This window comes from Colossoma macropomum, unplaced genomic scaffold (genome assembly GCF_904425465.1).
Source record: "Colossoma macropomum unplaced genomic scaffold, Colossoma_macropomum, whole genome shotgun sequence".
NCBI classification, from domain to species: Eukaryota; Metazoa; Chordata; class Actinopteri; order Characiformes; family Serrasalmidae; genus Colossoma; species Colossoma macropomum.
The window spans coordinates 41,135,632-41,149,999 of NW_023494784.1; the positions used below are offsets into that span (position 1 = coordinate 41,135,632).

Here is a 14,368-nt window from a genome sequence, read left to right on the forward strand (position 1 = left end):
TCTAACCATTTCATGTAGTAGCTTTCTGTGAGGGAGCTTTTAGAGGGGGACGTCTGGTTCCTATCACCACCACTGTGAACAGTTCTGCCTCTGTAAGTTTCTCTAGAACTGAGCATTTCACACCAAACCGCTCTGAATGGCTCTGTTTACATCTCTGCCATTCAATCATGTAGTATTTTTGAAAAGTCGGTGGAGTTCCCCTTTAAATGTAAATCCACTTTCAGGGATTTGATGGCGACGTCATTTCCTGAAGGAGAGACAAGAAAACCCTCCTACATCTTTGGGGGGGAAAAAAAGCTTCCAATTGTTTGTCCTGCGGCCGAGCGGAGCGCCGAGGCGGAGCTGAGCGGTGAACACGGGCTCCTCGGAGCGCAGCGCCGCTGTCTGATGTGTCTGCTCGATGCTGAGGCGGAGGAGCTGCGAGTACAGAGGCACTGAGAGAGTGAGTAACTTCAGCCGGGCCGCTTTCGTCTGTTAGGATCAACAAGTGGCCGCGCAGCGCCAGCTTCTCTCTCCAACTCCCCGCTCCACCTTAAGTGGCAAAGCGGTTCCATTCTGTCGACTGTGGGCGCGAGAGCGTAACGGCGCTGTTTAAGCTGTTTAAGGTGGAACGGAAAGTTCGAGTGAGACGCCAACTTCAGCTTCGTTAGCAGCACAGCTAACGGCTTTTTTCAGCTTTAATGCGTGTCCAGGTTGTCGGATTTGACCGTATGGATAGAAAATATCGCCACATTTACACGTTTATTGCGTTTACTGAGCCGAGCTGGAGGTGAAGGTGTTTCCAGGCAGCTTTGAGAAGCGCCGCAGGTTGAGTCTGAACAGTTCCTCTTACATTCGGACTCGAACAAAAATAAATAAAGAAGTATTCTGTGTTTAATACGGTCGGAGCCCTTAAGGTGACATGGGGGTTATTTTTTAATAAGGCGGGGACACAAATTAATATATTGAGGCCACTGTTTGCTATGTTGAGGCCACTATTTACTATATGGAGTACACGAATTGTTATATAAATTACTCTACTGAGACCAGGCCAGGCCAGAAATGAGTATATTGAGGTCACTATTTACTGTTTTGAGGCTACAAATTACTGTATTGAAGCCACAAAGTTCTATATCGAGTGCACAAATTACTATATTGAGGCCACAAAGTAATATATTGTGGCCACATTTTATTATATTGAGGCCACTATTTATTTATGATATTGAGTACACAAATTAGTATATTGAGTACACAAATGAATATATTTAGGCCACAAATTACTGTATGAAGTGCACAAATGACTATATTGAGGCCACTATTTACTATATTGAGTACACAAATTACTATATTGAGGCCACAAATGAATATATTGAGGCCACTATTTACTATATTGAGTACATAATTTACTATTTTAAACAACAAACTAATTTAATGTAACTACAAATTAATATACTGGAGCCTCATGTTATGAGAAACATAATTTGTGGCCTCAGAATATTAATTGAGGCCACACCTTATTAAAACATAATCATGTCACCATAGGGGCTCCATAAATATTTAAAATATATGTTTATTTTTTTTAATCCACTAAGAAAGAAAACAGCCCTTTTTGTGTTTTATAATTTTTAAAAAAGCAACTTTTTAATCTAGTAATAAAAAAAACAATCATTTTTGTTAAAAGAGTCAATAGCAACAATACAAAAAGCTTATAATAAATTGATATTTAATTGCTGTGTTTTACTACAGAATAATGCACAAGTGTTATGGGAACATTATATGAGGTGAAAATATTATAGATACTTATAGAAGCACTTTAAGCACTATAGAAATGTTAGACTTGTAGTTTCCCTGGAGATCTATAGATATTATACGTTGTACATTATTTTTTTATTTTTGTAGTTATAAACAATATTACATCGTAAATTATGCATCAAATATATTGTTAAAAATATCAACATCGCAATATGTCAGTATCACAGTGTATCAGTATTGACAATATTACATTATGGAATATCTATCAAATATATTGGAAACATGTCAGTATCACAGTACATCAGTATGGACAAAATATCGACCAGCTAGAGCTGAACGATATATATCAATAATGATTGATATGTCAATAGTGTAATTTCGCAATACTTCACAATACACAATATGTCAAGATATTTATTTTTTCTGTTGCACAAATTCAAATTAAACGGCCTAAGTATGCTCTCTATAGATCTATAGATATTATATGTTGTGTATTATTTTCATTTGTTGTATTTCACCCCTGTCTTGTCATTTTTCCAGGAGATTCCATAGCAGGTAGATTACTTTTTGAATTAACTGTCTCTCTTTAAAGGGGAATTCCACCAAATTTTCAAACTTTCTGCATACTTAAATGGTTAAGATGTAAACCGAGTCATTTAGAGTGGTCCTGTGGTCAGCAACTGACCAGTGATGAACCAGAGGATGGCAGAACTGATAACAGTCACACTTTCTGCCCTTATCTCAAAGCCATGTTTGACTTTCAGCCAGCCTTTAGAATAAAATAGACATAAATACATGCTATATGTAAATTTGTGTGCATTGTTGTGCAATGAAAATGCTAATATTTTTACTTTAAAGGAGTCTTAGAGAGATTTTAATACCCTGTGTGTATCTGGACCTCATTTGTGGACAGCAGCAGCACTCGTGTATGTTAGAAATAATGCTGGATGATATTAAAAGTTCCAAGTATATCATTCTGTCATGGTATCAGACAGTACTGTGTCAGCATTAATGGCATTAATAAAGCATTAATAAAGTTAATGAGTTCATGTTTCCTGAGTGCTGCTACTTTATACTTAAAGACTGTCGACATAGCCTGTTTAGACTGGACTGTTTTAGAGGGATGCATGATGATATCGGAATTGTATCGGTATCGGCTGATAAATGCTGTTTATGGATGATTGATATGTCAAACTGATATTAAATATATTGGTAAATTATCAATATATCACAGTATGTCAGTATTACAATATGTTGGTGTAGACGATATTACACCATGGATTATATATCAGATATATTGTTGAAAATCATTGGTATCATAGTATATTTTTATAGATAATATTACGTAATGGATTATCTATCAAGTATGTCGTTAAAAATATCAGTATTGCAACATGTCAGTATGACCTTATGTCGTTATAGATGATATTACATGGATTATGTATCAAATATATTGTTAAAAAATATCAGCATCGCAATATCTCAGTATCACAGCGTATCATTATAGACAATATTACATTATTGATTAGCTATCAAATATTTTGTGAAAAATATAAATATCACAGTATTTCTGTATTACAATGTATCATTATAGACAATATTGCATTATAGATTATATATCAAATATATTGTTAAAATATCAATATCACTGTCAGTATCATAGTATATTGTTACAGATGATATCTATATCAAACACGTTCAAAAATATCAGCATTGCAATATCTCAGTATTACAGTGTATCATTATGGACAATATTACATTATGGATTATCTATCAAATATATTGATTAAAAATATCAAAATAACAATATGTCAGTATCACAGTATACCGTTACAGACAATATTACATCATAAATTATGCATCAAATATATTGTTAAATCACAAAATGTCAGTATCACAGTGTATCAGTATAGACGATATTACATTATGGAATATCTATCAAATATATTGTTAACATATCAATATCATAATATGTCAGTATCACAGCACATCGCTATGGACAAAATATTGACCAGCTAGAGCTGAACGATATATCAATAATGATTGATATATCAATAATGTAATGTCACAGTACTTCACAAAACACAATATGTGAACATATTTATTTTTTGTGCTGCACAAATTCATATTAAACAGACCAAGTTTGCTCTCTTTGTAATTAAACATGTAGTTGGGAAGTGTAATTTAAGTACAGGCGATATCTAGGATATAGGAGCGTATTGTGACATACTGTCACACAACATATGCCCGGTCCTGTGGTCAGCTCTAGTTCAGAAGGTCTAATGATACCTAGCGTGGTTGTTGCGCTTCATATTTTCATATTTCTCTGTCTCTCCCTCTCTCCCTGCCTCCCTCACTCTCAGGTATTAACCACAGGTCCTCGGCCATGCTGAGTTTTCTCCGGCGCACTCTGGGCCGGCGCTCTGCCCGTAAGGCCGCGGACAGAGCACGGCTGAGGGAGGCGCAGAGGGCCAACACGCACATCCCGGCAGCCGGAGACACCAAAAACATCATCACCTGCAGAGTGTCCCTGCTGGACGGGACAGACGTCAGCGTGGACTTACCGGTGAGTATCACAGCAGGAGAACAGCTGTTTGGGTTCTATTGGGTACTGATTTGGTACTGTACTGTAACAAGGTTTACCCGTTTTGCCCTGTGACCGGAAGGTCGCCGGTTCGATCCCCTGTGCCGACAGTACGTGACTGAAGTGCCCTTGAGAAAGGCACCTAACCCCCAACTGCTCCCCGGGCGCTGCGGCTAGGGCTGCCCACCACTCCGGGCAAGTGTGCTCACTGCCCCCTAGTGTGTGTGTTCACTAGTCTGTATGTGGTGTTAAATGTGGAGGTGAAATTTCCCCGTTGTGGTACTAATAAGGGGCACTTAATAATAATAGTTTCCCAAAATTCTGGTGCGCTTCTCCACGTCATCGCATTAAGAGCCCAAAGTTGGACATATTTAGATTAGACAGTCCATTGTTATTGGTCAATACAGCCACGTCACATTAAACACCAGATAACTGATTTTGTATGCTGACATTTAAACAGCCTAAGCTAAATCAGCGTACATATGCAGTAGAAATGCACCTGAATGCTGCGTTAAGATTGATACATTATGAGGCATTGGGACACATTAATAGATTTCTGATCATTTTATATTATTATTGAGTTCAGTGATCAATGTCTGTATTAGCTGACTGAGCAAATGAAGAAATAAAATACTGGTAGAAATATTTTTAAACACTGGCAATAATAACTAGGAAAAAGGTAATTATATTTATTAAGGGCTTAAAAAACGAGTTCAGGGGGATTGGAGGGCGGCAGGTTGGCTCGCAGCTTTATTTTTATTAAATTATACAGTTTTTCTATTTCCATCATTCATATTTCTGTTATCAAAGGTTGACTAACTTTCTAGCAGAAAGGACAAACATTTAATGTTACTTTTAACATACGTCTTTTGTTTTTAATGCAAATATTAGGCCCAAATAATGAGATGAAAGTGTGCAGTTTGATCAAAATTTGCGCATAACGGCTTAAAATGATCCCTGTGTTTAGCGATATCGTCAACAAATAGCATGTGCTTCCGCTCTGTCTTTCTTTTGGTAAGTTTCTCTGACTCGAACAGACTTAAGAGGCCGTAAGGGGAACCCAGTTTTGTTAAAGCTGTGTGGGTGGGACGAGCCACATCGGCCCTGTGATTGGTGAGGATACTGATTATGTAAGTGCTACCCAAGATTAGGAGCGTCCGCCCTCAAGAGAGGTGAATTTTGTAGACATATATTGTGTGACTGATTGCCGGGGCTTTAAAACACGCTGTTACGTCTTGTCCTGTGGATGCTGCCATGTAGAAATGACTTCTCTTGTGAATCTCCAACTTTCTGAGTGGAAAAGAATGCTGCATTTCTCACAATCTATATAAGAGGGGTCCGATGCTTAGACAGGGGTGGCACTCGGGAGCCTGTTACAGTTACTATATAGTAATGGATCATTGTGCCTGTACCATGATATTGCACCTGTTTTAATAAGGCCAGTATCTGTATGGTTACCAATCTCAACTGTCTGATTAATTAAAATCTTTTATCTCCAAAATGGTAACTTTACAGGAGAAAGAAAAAACATACTTTACTTTTAATTTTTTCCAATTAAATTTGAGCCTTTTATTTTGGTCCATTCATCATGAAATTTATGCACAGTGTGAAGGGCAATAGGCATTTTCAAATTGTGTCAAAAACTGAAAAAAAGGACGGAAAAAGAGATGCAAGGTTTTGTTCCGACAGCAGTGAAATACTACTATGTTATAGTAATATACGTCATCACACTGTGTGCGCTTATCAGTCAATATATTACAATACAGGATAATTAAAAAAGATTAATCCGATTTCAAAGCGCCATAGTTTTACAGCCGTGAGGCGCCTAGGAACCAATCACATACTAATTGAAAGAGGGGGGTCACAGAGTTTCTGACTGTCACTGGAAGATGGCTCCCTTCAGTCTGAGAGGAGATGAGACCCCTGAGCAGAAAGTGTTCTGCGTTCTCCACTTAAGAGTGAATCCGTCATAAATGTGCAGCTCAGAGCGTTCGTCGTTGGTTCCACAACACTGGATAATCTCCGAAATCGCACTGAAAGAGCCGTGAGTGCAGCGACACCCGACATGCTCAATCCAGTATGGGATGAATTTGACTATGGTGTTGATGTCGTCTGTACAGCTGGAGGAGGTTCATATTGAGCACTTGTACAATTACATAATAAACTTTATGCCCATTTAAACCATTTACAGTTCACTGCACTGATCTGTAATGATTTACAAATGAAACAAATCATTTTGAAAGCAGATGAGTCTTTTTGAATCACCCTGTATTCTATATATTCCAATATAGTTACTGTTATTTTTGAAATTTTACTGTCTCAACTTCTTGTTGAATGAATCATTTTGTTACTGACTTGTTTATCTGCGGATTGTTTAGTGGGAAAGGTTCTTGCAGTTCCAGTTGGATTGCTTTGGGCGTCTAACGCTGTGATTGTGAAACAGCTGCAGATTTCCTTCGAATATCTGACTCATGCAAGACTATTTAAGGCTGTGCCTTGTCAGAAATGTGTTTGTAGGCTGGTCAGTGAGCCAGTAGGTTTTGGAAAGGACTGGTGATTGGCATGCTGTAAACAGTTTGTGTTTACATTGATACCAGTACATTTATATTATTCTAATTTTTTAATGTTTACAGCAGGAAGACTCCTGTTTGCTGTTGTGTACAACTTGTTCTTGACTTTTAATGAAATACAGCTCCCTTTTCCCCCCCAGAGAACTCTTAACAGGGCCTGGTTGATGATTAGTTAAGTCAAGATGAAATCGTGCTGGTTTACCTGCCCCAGATTTGAGTAAAATTTACATTAACTGCTGTTTCCAGTGTTATACAGCTTAATTACAGTCATAAAGAAGTTAAGGAAAGTGTTGCTGTCATGCTGTTTTATAAAAGTTGTTGCACAGTTAGCTTCTTGACTACATTTGCTTTTTCAGTCTGCAGCTGCTTTAGTTCAGCAGACGTCACAGTGCGTAACAGTTTGGACATTTCGCAGCTTTGTTGTGTGTTGACGTGATGTGGGAGTGTGGAATGCTCTCTTTCAGCCTCCCATAGAGAAGATTACTCATGAAAAAGAAAGCCTGCAAAAGTTTGGGCATGTCTGGTCAAATTACATATACTGTTGATTTTCTAAGTGAAAATAAGTTAACATGTCCTTCACTGAGATCAAACGTCTGCACATTTTAGTGCACAATCACTGTTTATTTACTGAATTTAACATACATTCAGTATAACCTGCAAAGATTACAAAGGTATATTTTATATTTTATGCTTATTATTTTCCAGTATGTTAAACTCAGCAAACACATAGAAATTCTGCATTAAAATTTACAGAAAAATGCTGTATTTAGGTTAAGAGAGCTTATTTGCCTTTAGAAAGTCAACAAAACATTAGTAAATAGTAAGTAATAGTGAATATTGACTGTAAAGGATTCTGGGAGGCTGTTAATTAAATTGCTGTCATGATGGGAATAAACCAAAGTTAGCTCACTGTGGAACTGCGCAGTATATCGTTCATCGCTAATCATTGGTGTCCTGCTGCCAACAAGGAGAATTCTGAAGAAGGATCCTCCCCAGCAGCAGATCCTGGACATTTATTTGGCCAGTTTGATTTTTATGAGCCATTCAGAACTAAGGACTAGTGTTTTCCTGAAGGTTTCTGAACCAGGTGTCATTTACCCTGGTTGTCTGTATAACTACATGCTACAGCAGCGAATTATTTTAGAAGTATTTGCTACAGGAAATTTTATAGTTTAACTGTCTAGCTATCTGCTTTTTTCTTAACGTTAACCTGCCAAATCAGCATGTATGGTGAAACTAACAGTTCGTGAAGTTTCAGGAGGGCTGCTGCTATAGTGCTGGATAACGTGCTTGCCTGAGGTTACTGGAATTGGTGTCTTAATGGTACTGACAGATGGATCCTTTGGGTGTAGAAGGGTGAAAAAGGAGCAAAGTTTAGTAAGCAGTGGAATTTAATTTTTGCATATTCTGACTTATTTCTGCAATGCTTTATGAACGACAGTACAGAAAGGCCAAATTAGGTATAATAATGTGTAAATTATTCATCATTTCAACATAAACAGTCAGCTACCTCTTTGTTTTTGTCTGAAATGGACTTAGGACACACTAATTTTGTGGACTCTTTATTTTTTATTTTTTTTTGTAGCCGCTATAAAGGAGAAGCAACTGACTACAGTTTACATCGCAAGCGGCAATCATCGGGGTCCAAGCACAACGTGACATATGAAGCCTGTATAGACATTTTAGCAGAGAGGACACAAATGATGAGTTTTTAGAATGGCCTTAATTTATAATAAATGTTGAGGGAGGGTCTCAAATACAGATTTTGCCAGATTTTGTATGCATTGACCTTTTGACCTTGCTAAGGTAAGCATTCGGGTTTTTAATAAACATGCCAAAATACCTGAGAAACAGTACAATGTGACATGACTTGTATTAGTATTCTCACGTTTCATGTGGCGTCACACTGTATAGTTGGCGCTGTCTTGAGGACCGAGTAAGAGTATGACAGCGATAGCACGATGCCTTCAATTTGCTCTGCTCAAATATAAATATTAAAGTCAGGAAAACACAAATTTGGTAGCTTTCTGTCAGTGTAAGTGGGACCAGGAGTTCAGGGGGAAACTGTATAAGGATCGCAGCCTATTTTATCAACTTTGCAGCGGTAATGTTTTTTTTCTTCCAAAGTGAGGTTATTAATTTTAGCCATTTTCCACCTCTAGTCACGTTTGTGCAGAGTAGAGAAGCCAGAAATTCGGTCCCAAATATGGCAGCAACAACAAAAATCATGTGACTGAAACACTTGGAGAGTTGTTGAATAATTATACAGCAATTACTTGTTTCTCTGTCATTTATTATCAGATATGTTGAGATTGGACTGATATTTCAAGCCAATATTTAATGAAGTTGAGTTACAATTCTAAAATATCTTACTGCATTTGAAACTCTACAATAATACATTTTATATATGCCTGTAATGCCAATCTAGGTGGATCTGCTTCTAATTTCTATATTTTATAAATGTTTATGTATCAGTATTAGTAGATATATGCATGAAAAATTCCCATAATTCCCATATCAGTGCCTCTGTTGCTCTGGTGGGTCTTTTTGAACATATTTGTGATTCTGGTGAGTTATTACTGTTTATGTATTTGAATCTCTGTGAAAAATGCCTTCAGAAGCCTCTGTAACCTTCAGAATTGAATTTGCCAATGCTTAACCATGCATGCTTTCTGTTTTCACTCTGCTCTTGGTGCTGTTCATATTCCTTCTTGCTTACGTTACCTGACGCGGAGGGTGGAAGGGCAGTGTGGTCAGAGAGCCGGTTGCTGTGTTAATGAATGCCCGAGCTGGACTGGTCTAGCTGTGATCACTCGGCTGTGGCTTGGACAGTTGCGTGTCACACCATGTACTGATCAAGTGTAATACCATGATCCCTTGAAACGCCCAGCGGTCATGTGACTGGACGCTCGGTGAATGGAGCCAGTGGTCGACTCCCCTCAGTCTCTTAATTCCTGTGTGTTTACTCTGTGGCCGCTCCCTCAGGACTTCTCACAGGCCCCCATCTGGACTTGTGAGTGGGCCGGATGTCTGAGTTTGTTGTGGGAAACTTAATGGAGCTTATAGTTGAGTTCAGGCATCAAAGACTGGAATTTTATGGCTAGGGCCATTCCTGTATGAAAATATTTGCAGATATGATACCGATTTTAAAAGGGAATTCCATTAATTTATTTTTAGTTTTTTTTAATTTCCTGCATATTTAAATGGTTAAGATGTAAACAGAGTCGCTCAGAGTGGTTTGATGTTCACAGTGGTGGTGATAGGAACCAGACGTCTGAATTGTACTGTGTATATTGCGCGTCCTGGTTGGTCAGTTTCTCAGCAATGATCCTTTTCAAACCACCCTCTCAACAAGTGAATTATGCAAAATGTCCCCTAAAAATTTAGATAACAGCTGTTATGATTTTGTGTTTTGTTTGAACATGATACTTTAGACTGAATGTACTTAGGTGATAAACAAATTCACGACAGCAGTAGCTGGACGCTCTTTTAACAAGAGAGGCATAATGGAACTTAGCAATAGCTTGCGACAACAACAAAAAAAAACAAAAACAAACAAATCAAAAACAGTGTCTTTACTAAATTAGTCTGTGTTAACATAAGTACTGGATAACCAAACTTTATTCACCTGTCACAGTGTTGAGTTTAACGAAGATCGTTCTCATTTTCTGTCATTGCGCCTTCTTTGTTTAGCCACAGTCTTTAACCATGAAAGGATGTATCTTAATTTTTTCAAGTGCTATATCGGACTCTGGACTTAAAGCAACAAAATCCTCCAAAAAAAAAAAAACACCTTGCGTCCGGCAATCTTGTTTTTCCGATGCTGTTGGTGTACCCGAAGCTAATCTCTTGGACATTATTCCTATAACTAGTTAGCTAGTTAAATAGTGCCTGTTGCCCTTTATATTGTGTGTAAATTTCATGGTAAATGGACCAGAAGAAACGGCCCAAAATGACTTGAAAAGTCTGGTTCCATTGACTTACACTAAAAGTAAGAGATGTTTTCTCCTTCTTCAGTAAAGTTACCATTTCAGAGCTACAAGGTTTTGTTCCTACGAAAGTGGGAACCGCTGGGAAAAACTTAGGTACAAAATTGGACTGAATGAAAAACAGACCTGCATGGCACCTTTATTTCTAACAGCGTATTAAATTATATAGTGCTTTTCAGTGCCTGAAGCCAGTAGACTAATATTATGGTTATTTTTCACGTTGTATCTAACATAAGTAGAGGTACAGGCAGCAGGTGTGGGATGATTGATGTTTGTTTGCATGCCTCAGAAAGTGACGATGGACATGCAGGCTCATGTGACCGAATCATAGCAACAAAATCCTCCAAAAAAACTCTCTTGGACATTATTCCTATAACTAGCTAGCTTAAATCACTTATGCCATGATGTACGTGAACGTACGTCCACAAAGACAGAGGCAGTTTCTGGGCAGTACAGGAAAATTTTTATATATTTATTTTATATATACATTTATATATAATATAATATTGTATTATATATAATACAATACAATATGATTGATTATACAGCAGTTACTTGTTTCGCTGTTTTTTTTTTATTTATTTATTTTTTATCAGACATATGTTGAGATTGGACCGATATTTCATGCATGTTCGTGTACTGAGCGAAAACATTGGCTGAATCTTAAGTGGCTCACTGCTCTCTACATAGTGCCCAATGCAGGAATTAAAATACAGGCTCCTGCACCCAAAGTGCACAAGCTGAGCTACAGCAGCTTCAACTTGTGCCACACTGTGCACTGAAATTTTAAGGAAGTCTAGGCATCAGTGGGATCAATGGAATCTCCCACATATAATATTTTCTCACCACAGCCTGTTTTACAAAGACAATTTAAAAATCAACGTAATGTGTTCACCTCGCAGTTCAGTCAGAGAGAGTAAAGGTGTAATATATGGACTTTGGTACATTTTGTTAGCCTGTGTAGGAGAAGTGGCTGTGATTGAGTGTTTGAGGTTTGCGTATGGTGCTAAGAAGTCGATTCGTGAGATCTGCTCAACTACGAAACAAGTAACCAAAATTTCTGACACCACAGAAACCCATTCAGTTATTTGACTGGTCAATCTGAGTTATTTTGGGCAGTTAATTGAGCATCACTGCCCTTCTCACGCTGCATGGCGACGGCCAGTGAAGCTGAAATTCTGCCCGATCATGAAATTTAATCAGCTATGACCAAACTGGTCTTAAAAATGGGCTAGAATTGAACCGTGTATGCTTGGCCTAAGTTGAGAATCATGCCTGCGTCCTAAGGCTATGGTATGACGTAGTGGTGGTTATACTGACCAACTTCTTAAATGTGCGAGGACTAAGTGCTACCGTTGGCTTAATCTGACACTGCAGTAATGTTTGTTGCATGTTTCATGAAGCACGCTTGAAGCTGAGAATGGCTGAGGCTTGAAAACCCACCTCTTGCTTTCCTCGGTTGATTTTCATCTGGCATCTTCATTGTTCATCTTTATCTTCTTCATCTGGTCTATGTTCTGAGTTTGAGACCATTGAATTCCTTTGAAATTCCTTCTTATCTATAAGGCACAGTCTGAGCGCAAGGCGTACTGGTGTGTATGCACCCGTGTGGATCCTATGTTTGGAGGAAGGTTGACAAATTATCTCTGTAACAGATAAGAAAAGTAAACAAAGCCTCCAGATTCTGTCTCTTTCACAACTTAAAATGATGCATACATTCCTGTCTGCTGCTCCTTTAAATGGGCCACTGCTTTAAATGGAGCTCAGTAGGTGGAGAACATCAGAGATCCACACCTGCAACTGTAAAACTGCTGCTTGCAAATGAAAACCAGTTAATTCTATTTTGGGCCTAATACTAATGAAGCCTGTTTGCCGCTGATCTTAGATCAAACTAAATCTTGCTTATGCGTCCATTCCTGCATGTCAGTTGTACTCTCAGAAATAAAGGTATGACCTCTCGTCACTGAGGTGGTAACTTCGAGGGTACATCTCGGTACCTTTAGTCAGGGATCATTATTGTACCATAATCCATTAAAATGATGTTGTGCTGACTCCACACACCCCGTCTCGTCTCCAGACTTTTTTTTTTATTGTTCTGTTTTAAAACATTCGGTTATGAAAAGGTACAAATATTTGGCGCTGCTGTCAGAACAAAACCTCGTATCTCCGTTTTTGTCGATTTTCAGTTTTTGTCGTAATCTGAAAATGCCTGATACCCTTTACGTTTTGTGTAAATTTTCATGATAAATGGACCAAAACAAACGTCCCAAAATGACTTGGAAAAAATTCTGGTTCTATTGACTTACATTTAAGTAAGATATGTTTTTTCCTTCTCCTGTAAAGTTACCATTTTGGAGATACGAGGTTTCGTTCCTACGACAGTGGGAACCACTGGGAAAAACTTATTTAAGGTACAAAATTGGGCTGAATGAAAAACAGACCTGCATGGTACCTTTATTTCCAACAGTGTATTAAATTGTATAGTGCTTTTCAGTGATTGAAGCCAATAGACTAATATTATGGTTATTTTTCATGTCGTAACTGATGTAACTTTAGAGGTACAGGCAGCAGGTATGGGATGTTTGTTTGCATGCCTCAGAAAGTGGCGATGGAAATGCAGGCTCATGTGACCAAATCAACCTGCCGTAATCGTTCCAGCGTTTGTCGTTTGACAACATTGAATGTACATTGAGCATAAAAGCAGCTCTTTCATGTGTTAAAGTGCTTGTTCACTTGCATTTAGATGTCTGGATTACTACCAACCCACAAACTGTGAAATAAGACTGCCCAGTCAGTTTTTCTGAGCTGCCTAGGTCGGAAAACATGGGATTCAACAAGCCATTCAGATTTAGCTCTCCTTCCTGCGTCAAGGTTCATTAAAATCTCCACTTGCGGCTTGAGAATTACCTTTGCGAAGGTGTGCTGTTAGTGGTGTCCAGAGCCAAAGTTAATATGCTAATATGATAAACTACACATTTTTTAACGCATTTTCCAAAAACCTGTATGTGTGTGCCGACCACTTTGTATCTGACACGAGGCTGAAGTCTTCTTATTCGCCAGCTTCTTGATCGAATTTTCCCCGTTCCACCTTAAATGTGATTGTTTACCTCTGGATGAGCCGTGAAGCAGCATGACGCGTTGTTCTTTTGCGCATGTGGGTCTGTTTAGGAGCTGATCTGTTCAGACTGATGTGGCATACGGGTCACGTTTAAAAGATGTTGTGAACAGCCAAAGAAAAAAAATCAGATTTGGTGAGAAAACCAGGTTTGCGCCACTTTTACCTGTCGTGCGAATGTAGCCTAAAAGAGGGATCAGTACCACCTGCAGACGAGGGAAATGTAAGAGTTATTAGCGTTACTTGCTGCAGGATCCACAATAACATTAACACTGTTGGTTTGGTCGTTGAATATCTGTAAGATGAACTTTATCTTATCAGTGCGTAAATAATGTGAGAGTAAAGTGAGATAATGAGTATCTCGAGTGTTTCTTGCTAT

The 14,368-nt window shown here is 38.3% G+C and overlaps 1 protein-coding gene across 2 annotated transcripts in view; it reads left to right on the forward strand.

The window, feature by feature from the left end:
* Positions 1-294: 294 nt before the first annotated feature.
* Positions 295-14,368, forward strand: part of epb41l5 (erythrocyte membrane protein band 4.1 like 5) — an 87,025-nt gene continuing 72,951 nt past the window's right edge. For both annotated transcript variants that reach the window (XM_036571641.1, XM_036571645.1), the window contains exons 1-2: positions 295-442; positions 4,095-4,297. In XM_036571641.1, coding sequence (XP_036427534.1) covers positions 4,118-4,297 — 180 coding nt within the window. In that variant the 5' untranslated portion in view covers positions 295-442; positions 4,095-4,117. The remainder of the gene's footprint in view (positions 443-4,094; positions 4,298-14,368) is intronic.